General features: G+C 42.0%; 1 protein-coding gene across 1 annotated transcript in view; it reads right to left on the bottom strand.

Moving 5' to 3' along the window:
• Nucleotides 1-6,419: 6,419 nt before the first annotated feature.
• Nucleotides 6,420-27,689, bottom strand: part of calcr (calcitonin receptor) — a 63,131-nt gene continuing 41,861 nt past the window's right edge. The window contains exons 15-22 of the mRNA XM_069681630.1: nt 26,519-26,610; nt 23,884-24,010; nt 17,079-17,232; nt 16,253-16,313; nt 16,022-16,088; nt 15,677-15,895; nt 15,119-15,160; nt 6,420-9,027 (exon numbers count right to left, since the gene is read on the bottom strand). Coding sequence (XP_069537731.1) covers nt 8,806-9,027; nt 15,119-15,160; nt 15,677-15,895; nt 16,022-16,088; nt 16,253-16,313; nt 17,079-17,232; nt 23,884-24,010; nt 26,519-26,610 — 984 coding nt within the window. The 3' untranslated portion in view covers nt 6,420-8,805. The remainder of the gene's footprint in view (nt 9,028-15,118; nt 15,161-15,676; nt 15,896-16,021; nt 16,089-16,252; nt 16,314-17,078; nt 17,233-23,883; nt 24,011-26,518; nt 26,611-27,689) is intronic.

The following is a 27,689-nucleotide window of genomic DNA, read 5'->3' as shown; positions in this document are numbered from 1 at the left end:
TCTATGTACACAAAAGGCCGATTTCTCTCAGATATTGTTCACAAATTTGTCTAAATCTGTGTTAGTGAGCACTTCTCCTTTGCCGAGATAATCCATCCACCTCACAGGTGTGGCGTATCAAGATGCTGATTAGACAGCATTATTATTGCACAGGTGTGCCTTAGGCTGGCCACAATAAAAGGCCATTCTAAAATTTGTATATAGATTAAGACACACTGCATTTATCTGGCAAAATATCCTGTACTTTTTTTATATCGCAATAATTATCCTTTTTTTTTTTTCAAAAACATGGAGCCCTACTTTGCAAGGAATTACATGCACACATAAGAAGTGTCCTCTGGTACATCCCTCCTATAAATGCATTGATAGATGTTCGTGCTGCTTATGTCGTTGTCTTAAAAGTTTGCAAAAAGTACCAGTGTCGCTTGTACCATGTTTGTTTCGATACAACCTTACCAACAGTAGCCTCTTCGATGTGCTGGTCGCCTGCAGTTGTGGCTAACAGAAATCAAAACACAAGTTAAATTGTTGGTGAGATTATAAAACATACGGCTCATGGAGAAAGTCAATATAACAGACACATACAAGCAGACGGAGAGGCATGAATAGGCGTGTTGAGCCGCTGTATGCATGCAGGTAGGTCCAAGTTTGTGTAATGAGATTTGAGGGAAAAGAAAGAAATATGGTAATGTATTCTTCCAGATGTTTTCAATAGGCAACCCCCTGCCTATTTAGGATGGACTTCTCCTCCCCCTCCTCTATCTCTGTGTTACCGTCACACCATGTCGCTCTGCGCGGTTCTTTTAGGGATTGAGCCACCTTAATGCCGTTAATACCACGTGTAAATGATTCAAATTATGATGGGTACAGTCAGACCTTCATCCAGTGCAGAGGTCTGTATGTGAGAACTGATGAAAGGAAGCTAGTCAGACAAAAAAGCAACAGTTTTTAATGTGTAAAAATGCTTCATTGTAAGACTCTCTCTTACAGCCGTATCTCTCAAACCTCACTGGAACTAACGCTGCAGGGAAAGTTAAACAGAAACCAGTTAGTGTTCCCCCCGCTGGGCTGGGACTCCTCATAAAATGCTCTGAGTACCGTGGAAAATCCGAGCGCACCGCCTCTGGATGGAAGGAGAGCTTTGGCCGCTAACCCGGCGTTTAACGAGGCTCCGCGGTCCTTTAACTTTAAGCGCTTTGGTTTCTCGGCTGTGTCGCTGTGAGCTCTGTGTGTCGGAAGAGTTACGACGCCGGTTTGCGCGTCCGTGTTTCTGCGCAGGAGATGTTGAAATCTGCGGCTCAGAGGTGATGGATGCTCACATTTAAGCCGTGTGGGATTTTTGTCGGCTGAGGGAGCAACAGTTTGTTTTACCAGCACATTTTTCGGCCATTTTGTGACGTCTAAGAGGCCGAGGAAAGTTTTTGTAATCACTCAACAGGAGGTGTGATTAAAGTTAACGATGTCCGTCAGTTTGAATTACATCCTTGATCCTTGAAAAACTCTCTTTATGAACTCTTTCTTGCACTCCTTATTTTGTGAAAAAGCAGATTCCCTGGCTCGTGTAAATGTACCCTGAATGTTTATCCTGAACAAGAACTCTCTGATTAAAGGCCCTGCTTTTAAGACCATTTGAGGAGAGAGGAAATTATACACGAATGTATTCGTTAATTTGTTAAACACTCTGCCAACTTGCAAGCAGACAAACAAGTATAAATAAAGTTATTTGTCTCCCTATAGGATTTTAAAAACCTTCTTGTTTGAGTAATTATTTTGACACTGAATAAACGAATTATTGCACCTCGAGCGCTAAAATATTCAGCAGAAACAAACCGACACAAAAACGCAGCCTTCAAACAGGAAGTGAGTTTGTGTAAAGCCTCTCCAGCATGTTCTCTATCAAGGGCCCTCATAATTAATAATGCCTCACAAATCCCATTAGAGCACAATGAGCGAACACGTGCTTCAACACGACTGAGACGACTATCATCTAAGATGTATTTTGAGCCCTGGGCTCAGACTGACAGGCTCGCTTCTGCTCTCAGAACGAACAAGGCGTCGAGGAAAGCTTTCACCGGGTCGTGTTGACCTCTCTACTGGGATCGGAGAGATATGCTTTTGTGCCTTTAAGTGTTTCTTTAGAGACGGCATGGCTCGGTTGTTTCGTGAGGCTACTGGCTGCGTTATGAGCCTTCAGCACATGCAGATGAACCTCTCAGAAGTGCTGCTCTTATCCCTGCAAGGTCGGAAAAATATACTTCCTGCGTGTATTCCTTCTCTCTTCGTCTTTCTCATTTTTCCTCAACTGTTTCTTCAGTTCGCTAAAAATACGACACTTTGAAGAACATTTACATCCACATTCATCTTACCGTCACATTGTATCTCCTTTAGGGCGTTGCTTCAGCACTTATGTTCCGAATATCAAGAGAGCCGACATAATTATCACACAGCGAGCATTATCCTCCGATAATACATCAAACACAAAGCTCATTTAAGATTATAATTTATGAGTGTTGCATTGTAATCCTGCAGGAGGAGTTATTTTATTAGGTAATCTCTCCTCCTCTCTCCACAGGCTTCTTTGTGGGGGATGCTAATTTCCTGAAGAGGCAAACAGCATCAAGTGCAATTTAAAAATCCAATAAAAATCTTGATTGTTCTGCGGCTTTGTGGATGAATTGCCTCGGCCTTCAAAATGTGGAAGAGTGCTGCGAGCGCATGGTGAAAAACACAGCACAGATGACATGATGGCGTCTGAAATTTGCCGGTTTTGGGGATGACGTGCCAATCATGAGTTAATGAGTGTAAAATCAGATTTTTCAAGTTTCTTTTCATACTTTTCATCTTCCTCCCTTTCATGCAGCGCTCCGCCCCGCTGAAAAAGGGTTGCAATTTCCAATGCCTGAATGCAGCCACTACTGTTAAATCCAATCACGACTCAGAAGTCCCATCTCTCGTGAGACGATGCCGCAGATTAGTCCCTGAGTGAGACGAGATTCTGATGGTTTGATTTATTTTCTTTGAGGCAGCTTCACTGAACACAGCGGGAGTCCTTTTCCTTCATATTATGATGAAAATGCTATAGCTGGCACACACATGCAGGCATATGCATCCACACATTCAGACGCAGCGTGAAACTGTATTGCTCATGCCCACTAACGTTTTCATCAAGGTCTTATGACACATTTCTTCTTCTGCTTGACGACAAACAGAGAAACAGGCGTGAGCAACACCTGACAGAAACCAAAGACACTGTTGGCTCTATTTATATGCACTTTGGTACAGACTGTTATTATTCCCAGAGAATGAATCATTCCTCTGTAGCACTAGAGGTTGACATTTGTTTAGAGGAAAGTCTCAAGAACAATGAACTGATTTTATTGGATTTTAGCACAAGTGTTAGCAAGCTAAAACACTAACATAGGAAACACTTTAAACACAATACCTGCTAAGCATCAGAATATTAACATTAGCTTTTCAGCATAGCATATTGAGAATTAGCTCAAAACATCACCGTGCGTAAGTGCAGCCATAGAGCTGCTAGCACTGCTATTGCTTTATTAGCATAGCTGCTACAGAGTATTTTTAGCTCCTCTGCTTAGATAGTGTTACTAATCCTGTTGCTACAGTACAAACTGAAGGTGCAGGTTAGCAACCAGTGTTGGGTCCCATTACTTTATTAAGAAAAGTAATGCTAGAGTGCTTTTGCGTTACCTAAAAAATGAATCCCCCCTTTGCGACTCATTACGTTTGTTGGTTATATTGTCAGGACTGCGAGTAGCCTATTGTCTACCTTCGAATTTTGATTCTACCGTCATTGCATAGCCTCGTTTACGGCTCATAATCTGTAACTCTACTGCCTTATACCAAGAATGACAGACGCATTATAACCTTTACAGCTCTTTATTATGCTAACAATCTTAGTTGCCACCAGTGTTAGCTGCAGATGCTTCTTCACATTTGAAATAGAGCTCTTCGCAGCTGACGAGCACTTATCCTCCAGACACAACTTACATTTCACCGTCATGTTGTTCTTGTCTTTTCGCTCAAAAATTCAAAATAATGGGATTTTTTCCACGAAGTAAACGCTGTCCTCTTTGCCATCTCGCTAGTTCAGTTAGCTAGCTAAGCATGCGCACGGACACAGCTGTGTTTACCTTCCGCTGGTAAGCGGCTACCTGCCAAGAAGTAGGACGGATTCTCTTTTTTGTTGCGACAAAAGGAAAAGAACTAACGTGTTTAGTTACCCGTTACAACAAAAACAGTAATCAGAGTATTCCACCGGATTACTTTGTAACACAAACCCTCAACACTGTTAGCAACAAGCTAGCTTAGTATGAAAGTGTACAGATTCTCGACCCTGCCGGTCACAACAGACGGCTGTCAACCAATGAGTCTGGTTCTATTCAACGTTTTTTGCACCCAATCTTTGTTGTGCAGTTTTGATACTACATTGGATTCTTTTGCTGCCATAGTTTAGATGCACATACAGCTGTGTTGTCTGCTAGCCTACAACAGTGCTCCTCAGCATCCCTTAAACATACATTACACTGTCAACATTACTTATCTTTTGTTAATTCATGCACACTAATTTTAAACTGGCCAGTTATTTATAGCGGCTTCTGTTTGGCCTCTCTTTAAACAGCAGAATCTGTGGCCACATAGTGACAATCTTTGGTCGCTCAGCGCTCCAGGCATGCTGGCTCATGAGGCCTGGCTGTGAGGGTTAGTGTGTGTGCTGCAGGGGTAAATGCTGCCATACACTGTGTCCAAACAGAAAACCAGATGAGCTGCTATCATACACAGATGAATGAAGAGGGGCGCAAACAGGCGCAAGAGTGTTTGTGTGTAACCAAACAGAGAAAAACATACTCACGCCATTGTCCTTGCTCTTGTTGCAGTGGGGCCCAGCTGTAATTTGTGGCCACTACAGAGGAAATAGTACGAGAATGGGGTGAAAGAGCGGTTCAGTGCACTTGAGATGGAATGAATGGGCATGCATGTGGCCAGAAAAGGACCATCCAGCAGTGATCTGAGCGGCCGTGGTCTCAGAGAAAAAATGGTTTTAAGAGACCTTGAAACATCTTTGACCAACGGATAAAGATTTAGACATGAAACCCTGCCATCTCTTTTTCACTCACAGCCGATTTCTGAGCACACGTGACACATTTTTGAGATATTCCCAGTGTACTGTGAGATTGTAGCTGTCGTGGAACATTTTTAAATACCTGAAATAGCTGGCCGCTGACATTTTCCTGAAGTTTCCCAGGCCAACATTCTCAAAAGATGGATGCTTTTCAGAACGATTTATGGCTTCTTTCTCTAACTTCCTGCTTCTATAACAGGAAGATCTATGACAATTAGGAAGATTGCACCGTAACTTCATCTTTATTACTGCGTAAATCCTCCATCTCTGTCTTCACTTGCAGACTCTGCTTTGAACACTGGTGTTACGCTGCTGGTAGGGGACAATAAGGAGAGTTGAATGGCTGCATACATGTCTGACTTCTTCATGTATGCAAGAGGACAGGACGTCTTCTTCTCCTGGCTGTACCATTAGGATTCAACAGAGCCTGAAATTAGATATTATACAGTAGCTGTCTATAAGAAAAGAATCACATTAAAAGGATGATTCAGACTTGTTAGTGCGATAAAAACCTTAATTTGTCGTTGGTTTGCGCGGCCGACCTTCTCGGCGACCGATACTGTCACTGATTCTGTCCTGCTTCACACATCGGGTGCTGGTATGAGATTTGATTTGAACCTTTGAGAGTGACAAAAAAAATAGCTGTATGGCACTGCCAAGCCCGAGGGATCGCAAAGACACAGAATGGAGTAAGACTGCTTTGTTTTCCCGGCACACTCATTATACAAAATCTCTCAACCCTGAAACATCGACTAGAATAGTGTTGGCCAGGAAAATGCTGCTGAATCATCCGAGATTGTTACAGAGAATTGCTGGAAAACAAAGTTCGTGCCGATGTGGTCGGAAAATGACTTTTCTTTCCCTTTTTGGAGTCCATAATCTCATTAAGTCATTTATAAAACACAGGATGAAAAGTAGCTTTTATTTTCTTATAATGGCTGCAAATTGTCCATCTTCCTCTACATTCTTTCATCTTTCTCCGATTTCCAACAACAAAAACCTTTTATATCCGTATTCTTGAGCTAAATATTTTGTTCTTCTTCTTTTAATGAAAACACCAATCAGTTTGTCTTTTACAAAATGCATCTTTTTTTATCAGCTGGTGATGCCAGTCTGAGCTGAGGGGGGAGAAGGAGACCAACACAAGCTAAAATGACTGACAGGAAGGTAACAAAAATAGGTGTCCGAGTATTTCACAGTGCAAAATCTATTATATACACAGTGACAGTTTGTATTTACATGATGATGAACATACAAAATATACAGAGGCCTTCCCCAGAGTCAAAGCATTTATAATGTGTCTTACAGTGTGCTCACATCCAAGACAAATCAATGTTATAAACAGGAAGTGGATTTCATAATAAAATAAATAACATTTTGCTACTTTAAAATTACACATGAGAACATGTGTAGCATAAAACCTTCCCTGCCATCACAGGATGATGATGTCATTCTCTCATACTGATTGTCAATCTATGTTCCTTCCTTGTACCCGACAAGCAACAAAACAGGATTAAAATATAGTAATAGGTCTGAATTCTCTTTGATTTTCATTCAAATATAGAATTGCAAAAGGTCCAGATGTCTTGAGAATGAAGTGGATTTCTAATTACGTGCTCAGTCTTATTTTGAGAGCTGCATCTTTGACCTATTTGACCTATTTTAGGTTGAAAGCTTGCAGTGCATAGTGTGTGTTTAAATTTCTTCCATGTAAACTTTAATTATAAATCAAGAGGTGTTTTCATAGCCCTGTGTATTATATAATAATATCTGTCTGATTATTTATTTTTAGTTATTAATAGGCCAATTATCCTCCATCACACTCTAAATACAAACGTCAAAGCCTTATTCTGTGCGAATCAATTTACGCTATAGGTCCATCGATAAAGACATTGCCCTTTGCTTCATTATAACCCTCTAATGTCTCAGACGTCTCACACAAATCTTTGAAAAAAAAAAAAAGACCGATGACAATGACCGGAAAAATATCATCACATTCATGATGACCAGACATTCCACAGTAGAAAACATGACGACAACTAAACATGTTTTATCTCAGAGCCAAATTGGGTTTAGGAGTCATTCTAAGTAAGGAGGACTTTTAAGGAAGGCTTGATGCTGAGTGCTATAGCGAGAGTTGGGGAGATAAAGTGTTGAGAGACTAAAACGTTAAGTGGTTTCAGTCTATTTGTGGGATTTGTTATCAGTAACAGAAATAAACCACGTCATTTCCTTTCCTTTTATAAAGAGTTTTTGTCCTCTGAACTTTCTTCCTGTTAATCATAGAGCCGCAAATGTTAGTAAAGTGGTCATGAGACAAATCACAGCGGTCTGAGTCAGTTAGAGGCTTCACTGCCTTTTGGCTATACACCCAGGAAAACAATCTTCCTCCTTTGCTGATTTTCTCTAAATTTAAATCTAAGAGTTTATCCAAGGTGCAACAAAATTGATGATTCAACACAAATTCTGTCTTTTTGTTTTGATCAAACTTAAATGCATGTTTGGCCATCTAGACGCTTCAAGTTGAGTCACTTTTTTAGATGTGGTTATTTTTGCAAGAAATGACTGTGGAAACATAATAGATGTGACACCCTCATCATCTCGTTCATACAAAATGCTACAAAGTTCATGAATATGTAGGAATAAGGGACGGAATACTTAAAACAACAGAGGATATATTAAAGGCGTCATAACAAAGGAGGATTGTGGATAAAATCAGACTTCACAGAAACCGCCTGTTTGTCCAGATCATTGGCACCACTGATGGCATATCAGACTCATAAACACTGAAACAACACTCGTTGTTCAACCTCCAAGTTTTTTTATTCAGAGATCTTTTTGTGCATTTAGCTTCTTTTTGCTTCTCAGCCCTGTGATGTTCGGCATCGGCACAAATACAGCAACTGCAAAACAACAAAGCAGTCGGGAGTGCAGCATCACAGGACACACACTGAACTTAGCACGTACTGCGGGATCGGCAGGAACAAAATATGAATAGAAAACAAAAATAAACTCCTTTTTAAAAACATTTTAACAACAGAAACATGGTGAACATACATTATGTACACAATTCCAGAGCTTTAAGCACAGAGGGTCTTTTGAAATGTCCCCTCTATCATGGCACATACGATCAGGTTTGTGAAGTTGGTTGGTGTGTGTTTGTGTCTTTACCACTCGGTACCACACCTGTGCTCAGGTGGGCACGCCCTTTTCTTAGCTGTGACCAACAAACAGTACCCTTTGGTATAGGTGAGGTAAGGAAGGATTGTTCTTCTACTTCACCTTTAAAATCATCGTTAAGACACCATCAAAATCTTTATTCAGTCATTCAGCAGCATCTCGAAACAGAAAACATCTCCACCCACGCTATCCTCGTTACTTCTGTCAGTTTAGCAGCTTCAGGAAGTGACACATGTCGAAAGCAGCTCTTGTCTCATGCCACAAGTTCTTGACATCAAAGTTCTGAAAAAGCGGCCGCAGCAGCAATATAAAGTAAAATGAAGAGTCGGCCTTGTAGCTAGTCCTTCTCTTTCTCCATGAGCTTCTTATCTCTTATGTCCGAGATAAATTTAATTGTCTTACTTTACGTCTCTGTTCCTTTGTTGCTCTTCATTGGCTGTTCCCGCCGCTACACTCTTCATCCTTGGTGTGTCTTTGACAGCTCATGCGTACGTCTCTCCTGATTTTAGCGCCACCAGTTCAGAGTCGTCTGTGTGGCGTCCGTTCAAATGTTCGCTGTTACAGTCGTGGTGGTACATGAAGGCGGGCACCTCGGTGATGGAGGTGGCTGTGTAGGACGTGGAGCGCATGGAGCAGTGGTCCTTTCGTCTCTGACCCCACTGGGTTTTGTACTGCATCCACTGTCTCTTCAGAGCTGCCTGCACCTGGACGACACACAAACACACAGCTTTAAGAAATGCTTCATTACCACGTTGAGAATATTTGACTTTGAGTCGCGTTTGGAGGCAATGTTTGGGTCCTGTAATGTGGGGGTCGAGCATGGTAAGGCTAGATCTACAAGTTGAATTTATGGTTTATCTTTGGAAGGGATGGGTATCGAGAACCGGTATTTTTTGGTACCAATTTGGTTAGCACCGATAAGATCATGGACAAATGGTGGCCCTATTGGTATTCAATGTTTTCAGTCAGTCGTTTCATCCTAACGTAGCTGACATCCGTCCTCCAGTGATGACGAAGCCGCCAGCGTCAGGCTATGACGTTGCATTGATGTGGCCTCCTGCTGGACAACATTTACTAGGTCCATATGGCGGACAGAGCCAAGCGTTAGTTCAAGCCCACCGTACCAACTCTGGTGCATCTTCGTGCAATTTATGTAAAAAGGTAGTTACTTCTTAAGTGGGCAACCACATGAGACACATACAAGTCCAACAACCTATAAATCTGAAGCTGCGTGTTTGACTGCTTTGGCAAAGCGGCTAATGCTAACACCATTGCTAGTGTTTCTGCTTGTACGTCCTCAGTGCAGCCTCTGAGTTGCGGTGGCTCCGATGGTAATGCTACGGTTGAGATTAGCCCAACTAACCATGAAGTTAAAACGCATGGTTCTTATACATAAGCCTGTAGTTATTCAGTCACTGTTAGCTAGCTTCGGTTATTAGCACTTTTAAGTTATGTTTCAGTTTATTTGATAGACGGCGTCAGTCAAGCAGCAGCCCCAGCTTCATCTGCAGTGGGTAGCGTTAGCAGAAGTCAGACACCCAAGTTAAACCCATTCTCCATCGCTAAATGAGGGGATAATTCAGAATGTCACCAAGATTACTATACAAGATTTACTTCACTACAGCGGAGTACGCTTGGTTTAGGCACGCTAGTAAGTGGCAGCTCACCTTAGTGTGAATTTTGAGTTGCCATGACAGCCAGAAACTATTTTGGCATTGCTTATGATTGTTACTGTGGCAACATTTACTATTAACTGTTGTTACTGTAGGAAGACGACCACAGTCCTTAATGCAAGTTACAACCCCCCTTCCAGAGGCACGTTATCAGACACCCATAAAGACGTCCTTGTTTTTTGCACCAAATAATGGAGAGAAGTATCAGTGTTGATACCGGTATGGATAAAATCCAAACGATGCCCATCCCTAATCTTTGGTAGATTCATAACTTGTGTAAATGTTCACCTTTAGTCCATAAGACCACATCTCACTGCATGTGTAGTCAGTTTAAGCATCCTTTTGTGTTCTCAGTTGCAGAAGCTACACATCACAAACATTTCTCCAAACTTCTGTCTGTCCCGGATCAACCACAAAATTATTCCACCAGATATTTGAATACATGCAAATGATATGCGGTTACAGTGCAGTGTGAGTGAGGCAGAACGTGCTCTTGAGGCGAGTGTAATTGCTGCAGCATATGGGGCTCACTCATCTTTCTATCACATTAACAGATGCCAGTTAGGGAATGTAAACACCAAAGTCACAGCTCTTGAAATGTGGCCAGGTTGTAAATGTGGCCAGATCATCACATCATAAGGGGAGGAAAGATGTCGTCTATTTTGAGCTATATATATTAATTTCTCCTGCATCTGTCATCTACGACAGCTCATTGGGTGCTTCGAGGACGTTACCCTCAGCTATTCAAAGGTTTAAGACAAATTTTATCTGCAGCCTTTACCACGAGGAGTTTGTGCAGCCAAATGTACAAGCAACAGATTTTCATGCAACCATTTTGATGTCAGAGACAAACCTGACATCTGTATCTTGCTGCAGTTATTCGACACATGAATAAACATGTATCACAAAATCACTCACTATGCTGATGACTCACCCCTAATTAGCTCCAATTTAGTCTCTAATTTAATCAGTTGATAGTATCTAGTTGCTAAATAAAACTACCAATTTTAAACTTAGATTCTGAACACGTGTCTGAAATGTAGGACAAACAAGTACATTTCAGAGCAACAGCAACAAACTTTTCACCCTCCAGAAGCCTGAATGCCTGAGAGACATCGATGTTTTAACCCTCCCTCTCTGAGTTCACCTACATAAACAGTAAAGCTGCACAACAACAGAACTTCTCTTGGACGCCTGCTGAGCATTCAATAACTAAAGAAACACCATCTTTTGATGCAGAATTCATGGACAAATGGTTAAACCAAAATATTACAATATTCTTTTCTACTACACCTTCTTTTCCTCTTCTAAAATCAATCTCAAATACCAAACGATTTGGAAGAGTGGAGCGTTTCCAAAACCCTCAGATCTTTAGAGGTACATGCTCTTAACCTGCAGCTGGGCTGCTATTACTTTGTTTGTTAGTATACATCTTTTTAAAGAACGAAACTAACTACTAACTAAACCAAAAAGGAAAAGGGCCTTGTAGTGACTAAATTTTATAACAATATTTAGACATAACAACCTTTAGGGCCTGTGTCCACTAACAGCGCATATTTTCTAGTGTCAGCGTCCTAAGTTGTCTGTAGTCAGCTGCATTCTCAGCTGAAAATAGTTCAATTGTTTGAACACCACCATGCTCATCAATGTCACTTCTCCCTCACCGACCAATCAAAATCAAGAAAGGGAGGGATTTACGATATCAACTCTGAAAATTGAGGTCAGCTGCCAGCACAAAAAAACGCTGTTAGTGGACACAGGCCCTGAGTGTTTCCGTTTAATGTGACACTTTCATTGTGCATTTCCTTTTGGCTTTAGTAATGTAGCGTAGATACAGGTTTGCTTTATGGGTTTCTGAGTTTGGGAAATGTGTGCTTTTGTGAATGTCTTTTTGTCTGTGTATGTGCGTGTTGGGAGCTTTATAAATAAGGTACCATAGTTCATTATTTTGATAAATTGGACCGTGCTAGCATGTTGTTGTAGGCTGGAAGGCTTCAGGATGAATCTGTTATTTATTTTGTCTGTAAAATGGTGAAAAATTGCCCATCATAATTTACCAAACTGAAGTCACATCTTCAAATAGCTTCTTTTGTCCCTCCAACAGTCCAAAAAATGCATCATAAAAAACTAAATTCAAAGAGATATTTTTCTTGAACAAAAGCAGCAAATATTCGCTGCTTCCTGCTTCTCAGATGTGAAGGTTTGACATTGATTGATGAACTGAACACTTGTACGTGTTGCTGGAGGAACCGAGCTCCTATAAACAGAAACTTGGGCTACCACCCTCCAGCAGTGCAATGTTAGTAATGTTATTCTGTAACACCTTAATACTACTGTAATTACTGCGGGTATATTAACACTCAATGATCTAATTATCTAAATTATGACACTAATTGTTATAATGAGACAAAAGAGCAGCCGGGGCCTACAGACTGCATGTAGAACGCCACAAATACAGCATGAAAGCTGTTTGTCTCACTGACCTTACTTTACAATGGGGCCTTTGAACAAACAAGGCAGGTTTGTGCAGTTTGGCCTTGAAATCAAAACAACTGAATTGAAACCAGCCCCAGAAGCCGGTGTCCTGATTAACGGAGCTGAATTGGTCATTATGTGGATGAAGCGAATGAACCCTCACATTCCCTAACATAGTCTGTGTATCTGTTGACCCTGTATCCCCCGGCGCACATTGTTTATACTCCGAAGATGCTGTTTCGCTCTGGCTGCTCATGAATAAGCTAATACCTGACCTATTTTTCAGGCTGAATGTATAAAACACAACTTCACAGTCAGTTCCTGTGTGCCAGACAACTCATGCTGAGTGTTTAAATCGGCTGGTCTCTCAGTTCTGTTTTCTTCTCATGCAAAATACCTCATAACAGCCTCATTGTCTATTTATAACAGAGTCGCTGCACTGTTTCTACCTGTTGTTACTTGAACTCTAAAAATATTTAAAAACACACATAATAGCCTGATCTGTCGGCGCTGTTCGCAGTACCCTGCTAAAAATGTCTAATTCAACCCACCAGCACATGTAGTCGGTGCTTTGGTTCGCCGAGACCTTGAGCCGAAAGCATCCGTCACGCAATGAGTCTGCAGAGCCGAAAGGTCTCCACAACAACATTAACCCAAGATCTTGGCTTTAAAAGAAACGCATCTCGCTCGTTCTGAGAAGTGTTTGAAGCACGTTAAGGATGCTCGCAGTCAGACAGCTGCAGACAGACTTAGAAAGGCTGACAGGAGAAACTTGAAAGGAGAGTCAATTTCCAGCTGGGCTTGGAAACCTCGCAGTCATTTATAAACAGCGTCTTACTCTTCACCTGACGTGACCCTTCAGCCTTTACTGCCGGAGCGCTGAATTACTCTCAGAAGAGGCACTTCTTTATGAACTGTTACAATTGGACTAATGACAGATGAAGTGAACTATCTTACTTAAGTGTTCAGAGCCAGAAACAAACTTTGAGCCGTGTCTTGGTCACAGCTAAAGATGTAAGAAGTCCGAGATCTGACCTGGAAAAACTAAATGTTTTGCCTGATGGAGTCGCTGCTTAATGTCAGAAGCAATGCTGCTCCGTGACTGAGCTGATCCCAATGCGACTTACAGGTTGACCTTTCTGGAAGCTATTAAAAATGCAGCTTTTTTGCATCACAAATAGGACCAGGGCACAATATTCTTAAAGGAATAGTCCGACATTTTGAAAATGGATTCTCTCCAAACTCATGTCAGCGTGTTAAATATAAATCTGGAGCCAGGAGATGTTAGCTAAGCCTAGCATAAAACGGTAGCTAGCCATGCCCTATCCAAAGTATCGCACACTTATGGTAATTTGACTTGTTTATGAGTGAGCTTTAGAAGTGCTAGTAGAAATGTCTACCTTTTAGCAGAAGCCACTTGGTCCCGGACTGTGGTTTGATTTACCCTGAGCTGAAAGTCGCTGGCTTTTTGGTTTCAGAACAGCTGATCAGAGTTAGCTCAATCAACCCTGAGTGGGTTCAGTTGGAACTAAGTGAGTGCACGCTGACTATAAAAGCCAGCATTTATTGAACCCCCGATACCACAATTCACCAGCTCGAAATCCTCACATGGACGTTCAGCGAAGACGAGCATGTTTTTAGAAAAATAAAGTAACACGCGGCGTGGGAAGAAACTGCTTCTCGAGTGAACACGTTAGTTTGATGTGGTCTATTTATTTAATATTTAATCACGACTGGAATGGTATAGAAAATAACATTTATATTAATTTAGGAGCAATCCAGCGGGAGAAAAATGTACATGGAAGCAGCTAAAAATAAAACATCATTCAAAGGTACGGCTCAGGCAGAACTCAATCATATTTTACATTTTGAACAAATTAAATATCATTCAGTGGCTGTTTTAATGTGCATTGGCTTTATTCCTAAAATAATGCTGATTTCACATACATTATGTCTTCTCGCCTAAATCCTGTTTCATTGATTAAACTGAATTGTGTTTAAAAAAAAAAATATTGTTCCAATAATTAACAGCGGCTTTTGTTATCGTAGGAAGTGAAGAGGACCTCATGTCCTTATGTTTGTCTAATTTGAGTGCTCTCGGCAGTGGTGGTGAACAATCTACTAATTATAATTTTGACACAAATGTATCTTTTGATTATTTTATTATAATTATAAAAGACTTTTGCAAAGGGGTCAGAGCACCACAGAGAGGCACAGTGTTTTTTTAATTCGGTAACCGCGCAAACACACACGTGAGACGGGCTGAATGAATGAGGAAGTTGAATGAGGGTTTTATAGCCTAGAGGAGGGAGGCAGAGCGGAACTCGGAGTTACCGAAGAAAACCTGCTCCCGACCAGGTTAGGTTCCTTGACGCAGTTACCATAGTAACCAACTCAGAGTTGAAGTTACCTCTCTTTCCAAAACAGCAAGTCTGAGGTTTCCCTCATTTCAGGGCTAACAAACCCGGGGCTTTCACTAAACCCACTTTCTGAAACAGACCCCTGGTTGGTGGTTTTCCCCTGCTTCTAGCGCTAAGCTAATATCTCCTGAATGTCATTCCATATTTAGCTTACAGACATAATATTGGTTTGGATTTTCTCATCACCATTATTCTTGGCAAAAAAGCAAATAATGAACAGGTCTTACCTCTCCGTTGAAGAAGCAGAATATAGTTGCCACCAGCAATCCCTTCAAAGCAAAAAGAAGAAGTCAACATTAATTTAATTTTAATTTTGGAATTGATGTCGTCCTTTATGGCAATACGGAAGGAAAGCAATTTCATAATCATATGCAGTGGTTTTGAAAAGAGCTGCTGTTTAATTAAGTTTCTAACTGGTAGTTAGATGAAGTTAATGGGGTGCCTAACTGGATCTTTAAATCATGAGTGATTCAAATCAATCAATCACAACAATAATGAGGCAGAAAACAAGGTTTTAATAGATGGGGACTTCAAAGCATGCCAAATGTCTTAATCCTGAGCTGCACTCAGGATCATTTTGCATGCATAATGAGAGTTTGGGACTTTTAATTATTACATTTCTGAATTTTTTTTGTATCTTCAAATATTTCAACCCACAGGGGCAGCACGGCAACAGTCCCCTGCTTTTTAATTCACTGCTGAATTACCTTTGAACTGAGCTCCAGCCTGCTACCTTAATGGAAATTCTGATTAAAGCAGCGCCTCGCTGTCAGCTCATTGCCTACCTGGTAGTGCATGAGTATGTGCATGATGTATTCATAGACCTCCCCGGCGAGCCGGTTCTCTGGCCTCCAGGGGAAAATGACGAACTGAATTCCCAGCAGGGGCACCAGGATCAGGGTGGCTCGCACCGCCTTCATGTACATGTTGGACTCTGCTCGGTGTGTGTCTCTCAACTTGGTCACCAACACTCTTATAATGTTTAGTAAGAAGAAGAGGTTCACCTGTAGGACAAACAGAAATAATGGCAATTTTTCTTCCAATATAGCAAAGAAATACAGATTTTTTTACACTTTAGGGTTCATGAACATCCCTTATATTGAGCTGAAACAGTGGACTAACGGACTCACAAGAAGCGCTGCCACTATGGGACCATGGACCGCGTAGAGCAGATGGGTTTCCACACTCATCCAACAGCTACAGAGGGAAAAAAACATATCAGTCAGCGCTGTCCACTGCCCAAAATACACATGCACACGCACATCCCAAAACACACACGTGTACGTATCTGCACACTCTCAGGCGAGCACATATGCAAACATCCCCTGTTTATTTGCAGAAGTTTCTGGATCATTACTCACTTGTCATCGAAATACTTTTTCCTTGCCACGGCATGGATGGATGCAGGCACAAGAGGAAAGCCTTGGACAGGGGAAAAGATGGCGGCCATATGAGGTCTTGAGTGAATTGGGTGGGGGGGGGGTTCATTTGTCATTTATGCAACAGTAAACGTGTGGTTAGCTTGGTCAGTTGCTTCTTACTCAAATAAATGACTACCTCACAACATCATGTGGAATGTTCTTGGAAATGTTAAAGCACAGAACAACTTTGATGTCCTCATTTTTACGAGCTTTTTGGTTGTAATTTTAGTGCTCCGACCCAAAAAAACAAGAACCACATGGTTAATTTAACATTGTCTCTATAAAAAAACCCACAAGAGGCTTTTATTTTGTCGAGATATAAACACACGATTTTTATTTTCAGTCACCACTGAGGCCCTGCAGCATCTCAGCCCAATAGATCCTGACTAACTGGCCGCCTTCCACACACACACACACACAAACAGACACGGCAAAAACAAGCCTCAAGGTTATCCCATTTTTAATGATGACTGTCCATTTTGTTGCGTTGCCTACTTGATTGACAGTCTGCGGCCATTATTTGTGCCCCGAACAAGGTGAAAAACAGGACAGTTTGAGCACTCAGCGACAGGAGGGCCAATAAAGTTGTCAGCATGCCCACAGTGACAGACTGTACGAGGATAGGGTGTATTGTGTCCAGCCGAGTTGGGTCTCTTTAAAGGTTTAAAGCTTTGATTTAGTCCAGTGTGAGTATAAAAAGTTGTCTTTAAAGAACAAATACGCACAAAAAAAAATACAGCAACTCGGATTTTGACGATGTACTCACCCCAGCCCAGGAGGTAGTACCAGTGCAGATGCTGCTCCTCGGCGAACACGGCCACCACGATGAGCGTGTGCAGGTAGATTCCCTCACAAAGCATCCAGAAATAATTGCATCCCAGCATGTACATGTGGAAGAAGTGCAAAACCTTACACCCAACCTGCAGAGAAAGCCCAACGGGAAACATTCGTCATTTGTTTTTCTGTGTTTGACTTCCTGTATGAAAAGATATCTATTAGGAGGATTCAATTTAAGCCCTCCTGACATCATCTCAGCGGGACGTAAAAAAAGATCTAAGTGGATGTTTCTGCACTCGTGGCACAAAATCGTTAGATAGTATTACCCTTATGATCCTCTCTGTAATACCGTCACTATTACAGAAGATGTTTATTCATTAACCCCCTCTGGAGGTGAGCTGAGATGATGATTTTCTTTGGAAGGAAATGAGAAGCTCTCCAAGTCCATATTAACAACTTCTTCAGCTCTATGCAGATTTCTAAACATGCATCCAGCGCAGTAGTGCAACACGACAACATTTCTCAGTATGTATTCTGTCCCGGTGATTAAATCGTTACTATTGAAAGAGGTGGCTTTGGTGTCAATCTCACCGTAGTGTGCAAATGCTATAATTACCAAGATGTGCGCTAAGCTCTCATTCTGCTAATGACTGCTACACACTCTCATTACTGAGCTTAACTATGCTGATGTCTATTCTAAAAGTTCTCTCTTAAAATAACTTCCAATAAATGAATAGTAAGCCCATTTCACAGTGTCTTTGGAGTCTGTGAGACTCTTGTGTCATTCCCATCTTATATTCAGTATTAGGACGTCTGCTTATTTGACAATTCTTCAGGAAAAGATGTGAGCTGTATTGGCTCCTTCTTGAATGGCTTCCCCTAGGTCCATTTTTGGATTATGTGCCTCCAATAAAAGCCAGAAATTTTGCAATCAATTAACTTATGTCTATGTAGAAAGCACGATATAAAGAAAATATAAATACTGAGCTGGGAGAGGGGGGTAAAATTTCTGAATTTCTGGGATCTCGTAGCCAATTAATATAAATTAGGGGAGGAGGGGGGTTGGGTTGATCGGGTTAGATGCAGTATTGGTTAGAACCACAGAATTGCCATGTAAACCCCAAGAACCATCTTGAAGAGCGCCTTGCACCTAACGCCAGGAACACACAGGAGGTGGATATGAAGCGCCCTGAACCTCTGCTCCCTTTCGGTGCCCATCTTAACCAATTGGTCTCTTCAAAGATGGAGCGGCCGGTGCGTCGTGGCGCAGTGCTGCGCGGTTGGCTCGCGATCTGCAGCTTTGGTTTCGGTGTCTGTTCGATTTTTTTCTCCGCTCGCTGCAAGCGAATCTTGCAACAAAACACTGATAACTGGATGAAATGGATAATCAAACACGTGTTTACAGCCACAGGCGTAACTACACAACACTGGTAACAAACATTGTCTATGCTGTGGCCATTTGTTCAGTGTTTACTCTGATAGGCGCTCTAGAAGTGGACATACAAGTACAGTGTTATTCAGGAACGCATAAAAAGCTTTACGTTATAAATTCATGAGGTTATTTTATCAGTTCTACCTGAAATTACAAAAGAGCTGAGGAGCATGCCCCCAGACCCGCCTAGTTCTGGCAGGTTTTCTCTATCCATGCAATGTTCTCACCTTTTTTACCCCTTACCTGTTTGCATCCCTGAATTAATCTCAGACTATACGAGGGTTTTCCTTGTAAAGTTACACAACTTCAGAAATCAGAAGTCACAACTGAAACAGCACAATATCTTACTCAGTAGTATTGAGGGAAAAAAACCTTCTTTGCCTGAATCTGTTACAGTTTATTTTAGTTGTAGAGGGTTTAAAATTAAGTCCTATAAAACAGTTGTCCAACTGGGTTAAATGTTAGACCTCTTGGAATGTAAGCTTTACGTGAATACCGTATTGGTTCGAACATAAGACTTTTTTTCCCTTGAAATACACCATAAAAAAGTGGGATCATCTTATGCGCTGGGTCCACACTTTCTAATGCCAATATGCTGTACGTTCACAACAGTAGACAGTGCCACTTTTCTGTAAAGCCATTGTAACCGTCATGACTGAGGCCAGCCATCCCTCACAGCTAGACCGTGCCAGGGAGATGAAAGAGAAGAACAGACGCGGTGATCATCTGAAACACCGTAATACAGAATTTCCATCAAATGTCATTCTTTATGCTGACGATATCCTCTTTTATCCTATTGATTAAAGCCCAAATCACACTTCTTTAAATTGCCTCCCTTATTAATTACAGCTGTTCGAAACTCCAAAATGCAAAATGTGTGTATCTGAAGGGAACAAACACTTGATGCTCTTTATAAGATTCATGCCCAATATGATCCTGCAAGACATGACAAGCTCTTAAGTTAGATGATGAACACCTCAATTAAAAACCACAGTGCTATTTCATCGTGATGGCTATCATACTCTTACAAACCCTCTGAGAGGCATCAATATAATTTTTTGAAATATTCCCATCAGGGTTAATCGTTCCCAGTCCTGTGTTAAAAGCGCATGCGTGCAGCCTCAGTATAATTCAGAGATACTGGCATTGGTATTAACCGCTTCTCTCAGGGGTCGTCTTGGCCCAACAGTCGTTCACTTCTAAACTTTTGTCCATGTGTCTCTCCCTCACTTTCCTATTATTCCCTTCCACTAGAGGAATCTCCACTAAAACAGACACTGATCGTATCAGTGAGCAGAATGTCAGGTCAATCACAGTCCCCCTAATTCACAACTGTTGTTTATGTTTGCATAAAGTTACCGTCAGAGTTCTGTTTTACAAATCAGGCTGCTATAGATCATGTAGATGGCTCTCATGTTTTCAGCCGCCTCCCTGGTTTGACATAAGCTTTGGGGATTCACTCCCCCACAATCCTGGCAGGCCAAAGCAGGCTCTGAATGACCACACCAGAGAGAATAAAACGAGCTTGTTTTCTCTGTGAGAGCAAATCTCCACCACAATCCACCGTTCCTAAATCACCGGCGCAGAAAAGAGGCTCATAAGTCTCACTCTGGCAGCGGTAAATTTCAATCAAATTTCCCAACAGACATGCCGAGTCCCAACCAATGGTGCTTGTGATTCCTTTTTCTGCTTCCTCTTGAAAAGCCGGGGCCACGGTGACCGATTTTTGTTTTGACATTTGAAGCATGTTAACACAATTTGACAGTTCTATGTGGGAAAGTAACATTTTTTAGACATCCTTTTTGACAAATGGTGAAGAGAGGTTTGAAAGCGAGGCAAAATTCTAAACACACTGTGTATTTCCTTGTTTTGTTGATGAAGCTTGTCATTCTGAATGCATCTCGCTTAGGTTCAGAAAAGGGATATGAATGAAGACGCCAGACGCCCAAACCTAGCTGATACCTCCACTGTCTCCTGGATGTTTCTAATGGGCCCACTTTGTCAGGTCGGTACAATCTCGGATGTGTTGGGGTAGAAAGTTCCAGAGGGAATGGGCAGCTATGGAGAAAGCTCTGTCACCCCAGGTCCGGTGCTTGGTTCTGTGTGGTGGAGAGAGGAGGTTTGCATCAGAGGAACGGAGGCTGCAGGAGGGAGCAGGTCTGTAAGATAGGAAGGGGCCTGGTTATGGAGGGCTTTGTGGGTGAGAAGGAGGACTTTGAACTGGATGCGTTGAGGAACAGGGAGCCAGTGGAGTTTCTGGAGGACGGGGGTGATCTGTTCACGGGAGCGGGAGTGGGTGAGGAGGCGGGCAGCAGAGTTCTGAATGTATTGGAGTTTATTTAGGACTTTGGAGGATAAACCATAAAGGATGCTGTTGCAGTAGTCAATTCTGGATGTGATGAAGGCATGGATCAGAGTTTCAGCAGCAGACAAGTGATGTTTTTGAGGTGAAAGAAAGCAGTCCTGGTGATTTGATTGGCGTGTTGTTCAAAGCTGAGGTTATTGTCGAAAACTACTCCAAGGTTGCGGATGTGTGGTGACGGGGACAGAGTGGAATTGTCCATGGTTAGGCAGAAGTCGTGGGCGGTTTTCAGTGAGGGATTTTGGGCCGATGATTATTATGTCAGATTTATCACAGTTCAGTTGGAAGAAGTTTGCTTGCATCCGTGTTTTTATTTCAGTGAGGCAGTTGGTCAGAGTGGAGCGAGTTGCTGTGGTGATGGATTTGGTGGAGATGTAAATCTGGACGTCGTCGGCATAGCAGTAAAAATAGAGACCATGTTTGCGTATAATGTTACCGAGGGGGAGTATGTAGAGGATGAACAAGAGAAGACCAAGCACTGAGCCCTGGGGGAGAGCTTGTGACAGAGGAGGGATGGAGGAGGCGTAGTTGTTGATGTTGATGAACTGTTGTCTGTTGGTGAGATATAACCTGAGCAAGGAGAGGGCATTGCCTGTCTGTTGCTTTGGTTGGTACTTTGATCATTTGAAGTAAGTCTTATTCAGTTTTTGCATATAATCATATTGCAGAGATCAAGGCTTTTAGTAATAAGGATATATTCTGACAAACTTTGTTATCAACTTTTGGAGCCAGAATCTGATTGGTTCAATTCAGTTCTACATTAAAGGAAAGATGTGACCTTTTTTGGAGTTGGCAAACTCAGCAATAACGGCTTTAAAGAAGCAGCAAGCTTCAATTTAACAGGCTTTCATTACTTTTATTTCCAAAAAGGAGTGGTTCCTTTAAAGAAGCCCATGAATTTATGTTCAGGTCTGAAAGTGAGGCATTCCTACGAGACAGATTTATCGACTCTACCAGAGCCGGGCTCCGCATTTCAAAGAATTTACATAATGCATTCAGAGTGGCTCCAAAACTCTGTCAGGAATACATGGAAGAGAGAGCAGAACCTGTCTGTTGTTGACGCTGCCAAGATATGGCAACAGTGACATGAAATACTAATTAGGAGATACTTAGAAGTCTGTTGTACAAACTTTTAAATGTTCAATAAACAGAGTTACATTTCACTTCTACACTTGCCTGGGTTTGCAGAGCAAATGTATTTTAAAAAGTTCATTGAAATTTTTTCCTCCTTGCATTTTTTATTTGGCTTAGCATAAATCCTGAATACATTTGTATCTCATTTCGAGAGAGTGGAACTAATCCTCCTTCTAACAATGAATTCTGCTAAATGGCTCTTTTAAATATGCCAACATCTGGCTTTACAGATGGCAATGCCTACAGTCCGCCCATCCACCACTTTGGGCCAGATGTAAACATCTTGACCCACAATATTGAACCATCATAACCATCTGTTATGGAAGTCATGTTGGAATTGGCACTCTTCCAAGAATCTGTAGCCCCATCCAAGGATCGCTACCTTAAGGTGCTGGGGGGTATTTGCGTGTCCCTGTCACCTGGGAGCTACGTTCTTAGGTGCTCTAGCTCCTTGTAGGGTCTCCCAAGGCTAACTGGTCCCATGTAAGGTTCCAGACTGTCCCATACCCTAAATGAATCAGCCAACTTGCCTGCCACAGCTCAGAAGAATACCAATGAGCTGCTGTCCTTTGGGACCACCACACTCAGGGATAGGCACTGGGCTTAGGGCAGCTTGAATCCAGCCCTCTGTGACCCCCGTGTTGGTCATGCTGGGGAACTTTAACGCCCACGTGGGGAACAATGGAGAAACTGGTAGGTTGGTGTTCCAATTATGTTTCCTCCAGTTCAATATTTGGTTTATGATAAAATACCAGCATACCGGCTGTTTTTTGCTAATTAGCAAATGCTACCATGTTAAACAAAGACAGTGAATAAAGGAAACCTAGTTAATAACTTCTAAACATGACCATGTTAGCATAGAGGTTGTGAACATGCACCTCCAGTTATCAGTCTGTCAAGCTCCTGAAGTTCGCGGACGACACCACCCTCATTGGACTCATCTCTGGTGGGGACGAGTCTGCCTACAGGTGGGAGCTTGACCACCTGGTGACCCGGTGTGGTGATAACAACCTGGAGCTTAATGCTCTGAAGACAGTGGAGATGGTTGTGGTTTTTAGAAAGAAAGCAGCCACACCCACCCCCATCACCATCAGCGACTCCACTGTTTCCACTGTGGAGTCTTTCCGCTTCCTGGGGACCATCACCAGCCAGGACCTCAAGTGGGAGCTGAACATTGGCTCCCTCATCATAAAGGGACAGCAGAGGATGTACTTCCTGCGGCAGCTGAAGAAGTTCAACCTGCCAAAGACAATGATGGTGCACTTCTACACCGCCATCGTTGAGTCCATCCTCACCTGCTCCATCACCGTCTGGTACGCTGCTGCCACTGCCAGGGACAAGGGCAGGCTGCAGCGTATCATCCGCTCTGTAGAGAGGGTGATTGGCTGCAATCTGCCATCTCACGAGGACCTGTACACCTCCAGGACCCTGAGGCGTGCAGGCAAGATTGTGGCTGACCCCTCCCACCCCGGTCTCGGTCTCTTTGAGACCCTCCCCTCTGGGAAGAGGCTGCGCTCCATCAGGACCAAAACCTCCCGACACAGGAACAGTTTCTGTCAGACTCGTCAACAAGGCCCTGACCCCTCCCCTCTCCTCCACATGACATGGACTCTCATCCAGCCCCTCAGTCACTCAACAAACTCACCAACCAAAATCACCAAAACAAACCTACTTGGCATAAACCCCGATTCTGATGTTAGCATGATAACCTTACCAATAAGAGTTTCCATGACCATGACTCTTGGTCTTGATTCTCCAATAAAACTGCTACTGCTAGTTTCTGTCCCCACTATGGATATAAAGCGGCTTGAACAGTAACATTTGTGGTGGCACTGGTGGAAAATATTCCACAGAGGCTGTACTCACCGGGTTTCTGCCCACCACTTCAGGATTATTGACCACTGCTACGAGGTAGATGATGGTGAGGGCTGAATTGAGCACATAGGAGAAGAAGAGGTTCTTGTGCAGGGTGATCCTTTGGCAGCTCAGACTCCTGTGTGAAGACAGATCCCATTATTGATTTTGTACCATGCTGGGGTACCATGACATAATGTTATAAAAAAAAAAATCAATCTATGAATACAGGTTGGGAATGAATGCTCTTCTTACGCATCAAATGATAAAAGAGGGGAAAATTGCCATTGCTGATGAAATAATCCTGACTAAAGTAACCCCTGACTGGCAGGCTAATCGTTTAATGAGGTTGTCAGATGTTGCTATAGACGGTTAGATATCAAATAATTGGGATCACCCATTTCTGACAAATCTTTGCTGTTGAGTTCAAAGCGCTGGATTGCCTCTAAATGCTCTCTACTGTTCATGTTAGACGGGCTGTTAAATAATGCATAATCGATCCCAGGGGTGCTTCCTCATTACCTTGGCTGGCCACTCAGAATAATAGCATAATGAAATGCTTGACAGGCAGAGTAAAAATAACTATTACAATCAAATTACTTACAAGTCATTCATAACCGGTGGCTTTATTGTTGGTGCTTTCAATTTCCGCAGCTCACAGAGTGTTAAATGCTGAATGAAACCTCGCACCAAATGTTCTTTTTAGCATATGTCCTCCTATTAATATGTCCTCTACACTTTAAGAAATGATGTCCTCGGACTGCTCATGGCCAATTTAGTCTTGGATGAGTAATGGAAACCCAAGAGAGCCGTGAAATAACAGGAAGAGCGCTACATTTCCTCAAGCCAGAACAAAACTTACAGTTGTATTCAGAGGACATGGTTATCTCCGACTGAAATACATTCTCACTTTAGCTCCAGACATTAAAGGAAAAGCATTGACTGAATCTTTATGGCAACTTCGGTCTGACTGTCATAGACCCAAACATTTGTACGCCTGGACTTCAGGCAGCACTGTTTTTCCACAGCAAGCTGGGGTGATTTTATCTGGGAATCCTGACAGTGTTGATGTAGAGCTGTAAATAACAGTAGTGCAGCTGTACGCCATCACATACCACTGTGAGCTTCACATCTGGATCTTATAATACAGCATTATTCTCCTCCAGTATTTTAAGTGTTTAGCTATAAATATGGTTAGTCACAGATCAGACGTAAAAAGGGAGAAAATAGTTTTAATGCCAGAAACACAACAGAGGTCGTAATTTGTTATCACTTTGATCGTGTAAATTGTGAATCTCCCGCTGAGTTTCTGTGTAGCTCAGTTAAGAGACTCTCAGCGGGTCATGGGGGTTTTGGTGATAATGCACCTGCACTAAACACAGCAGCTGGATTTATGAGTGTGTATAAAAGTTTGCAGCAAACTGAGGATCTCTTACAAGATCTTCTCTGGATAACAGCTGCGTTCAGGAGGTCAACACCCTTCGAGATGTCAAATTTTACAACTGCAGCATTTGAGAAGAACAAGGCCAAGAAGGCGATGTGTCCAAATACTGTTACGGAACATAAAGTTCAACTCTCCCTGAGGCTCCGTATTTAGATTTCTTCACAGCCGTCAAAAGAAAACTTTATGGTACCATTAAAATTAAATACAATCAAGTTTCTTCCCCACTAAAGTTTTAACAATCTGTAAACCCTTTGCTAACTTTTTCCTCTAAGGGTTCAATATTTCCAAATCTCACATACATTAACTGAACATTATACCTTTCTTACTCAAGTCCACTTTCTTCTGAACCATCTAATTGAATTTCATCAGCGGTATCTCAATGACCTGTGCACTTTCTTCCCGGTGGGATTAAGCAGTATATTGGGATGAACAACCTTAATGAGCGGTGCGCTCAGGTGCACACGCTTCTAATAAGAGCACAGCACCAACGCTTCCAATGGACGTCACAGCTCTGCAGTTTTGAATCCTAAATATCCATGAAATAAATGTGCAGCACAAAGAAGCCAAGTTGGCATGAAATTAGTGAAGTTAAATTGTGTATAAATTACACTCATCCAAGCAGCAGGACTATTTTAAGGCCGGCAGTTTGCATTAATGTGTACCGGTGACGATAGTTGACTGAATACTCTTAAATGGTGATTATTTATTCACTCATGCAGCTTCTCCAGGGCAAGAAACATGAGCGAGTGTGTTAAATGAACAGTTGTGCCTATAATATAAAATGTGACAAAAATATTAACACTCATTTGACACACTGACAAATTTCCTGTGTGTCTCTGGGGCAAGTGTTTAAAGCTGTCATGTTCGCTCTGCTGGTGCAGTCAGAGGCAAAATGAAGATTCTGCTGACTGAGAATAAGACCGAGAGCAAAGTGCTGCCCGTGCTGAGTAATGAAATGGCTTCAGGAGGAGACCGTAGTGAAAGATCACCACCATCTGTGCTCCTGTCAGACTCACTGATGACAGCAATGAGATGATTGAGCCTTGAAGGCCGAGGCCACCACCGATTAATCATCGCCCAAATTACGACACACTGCAGCAGCCATTTTCACCATATTCAGTAGAATTATAATGTGAATCGTGAAATTGAAACAGCTTAATTCTCCTGTGGTTAAAAGCTACTACATCATTCTGAATCCATTACCTGAAGTAGAAGAAGATGGCCAGGCAGATGAGCAGGGAGGCGATGGATAGAGCGTGACCCACAATCGCCATGTAGAACAGGATGTACGCCGACTGTGAGGAGAGACGAACACAAGCAGGGCTGTGTTTTATCAAAAGTCATGTAAATATGATGCAAATAAGGTGCCATGTGTTGGATTTTGTTTAGAAAAAGAACATTTTGTGCTCCAGCCAAGGCCCAGAATAACTCATCAATTTCACTGAAAACGCACAATTGATTTTTTATGGCACAAAAGTGTTCTGTTTACAACACTCAGCATGTGACACTAAACAAAGAGCCTTCAATGTTACATTTTGCACAACCCTGAACAGGGAACTAGTTCATAAAAAATAGTCTTATATAAGAAGCTTTGATCCTTTTTGAGCTTCCTATTGTGCTTTTTTTATTCATCAGCTTAATTCATGAAACTTGGGTGCCTGGGGAGGACGCGGCACCGTGAAAGTAGGAAGGTTTTGAAAGATATTCCAGTTCAGTTAAATAAGTTTTATTAATAAAATACTGACTTTTTTAATAAATGTCATGCTCAGAGTTCCGCTTTTATAAAGCTGATGGGTCAAGTTTTAGCATCGTAATACCATCCAGTGCAAAAATACGATAAATTCTGACCTTCATTTATGAAATCTAACCGTATCTAATTTAAGGACTATAAATACACAGTGCTCATTTATTATCTAAGTCGCACATTCTGATAACAGAACTGCCATATTAGGCGACAATGGATATATAAACATAAACAGATTGGTGACAGAAACAATGAAATTAGGGACAACACATGCAGCAGAATCTCTTTTTGCATGTCAGTGGTTGTGGCGTTATTGTGCTGGTCTTTGCTCTTGAAAGACAGAATTAAGAAGGTGGCATCAAATCAGTCTTATCAGAAAACTTTGGAATATTTACTCAGCTTCAGTTTCCTTTGGGATAATACCGCCGAGACAGTTTGTTCTCAAAGTTTCCTGAGACTGGGAGGTAAAGTCAGCAAAGATCTAATTTCTGCGGTAACAGATGGAGCGGCTGATTTCTGGTTCTGATCGATCAGCAAACTCTGAGTCCTTACCTCAGGTTTGCCAGAGCAGCTGCTCCAGCTGTGCAGAGCACTGACTGAAGGTAAGATGGAGTTTCTTACAGTTTTTTT

This window comes from Semicossyphus pulcher, unplaced genomic scaffold (assembly GCF_022749685.1).
Source record: "Semicossyphus pulcher isolate SPU_LCO1_2020_fin unplaced genomic scaffold, fSemPul1.0.p SCAF_5, whole genome shotgun sequence".
Classification (NCBI taxonomy): Eukaryota; Metazoa; Chordata; class Actinopteri; order Labriformes; family Labridae; genus Semicossyphus; species Semicossyphus pulcher.
Note: the sequence above shows the minus strand (reverse complement) of the source record. Positions and strands in the feature narration are given on the sequence as shown.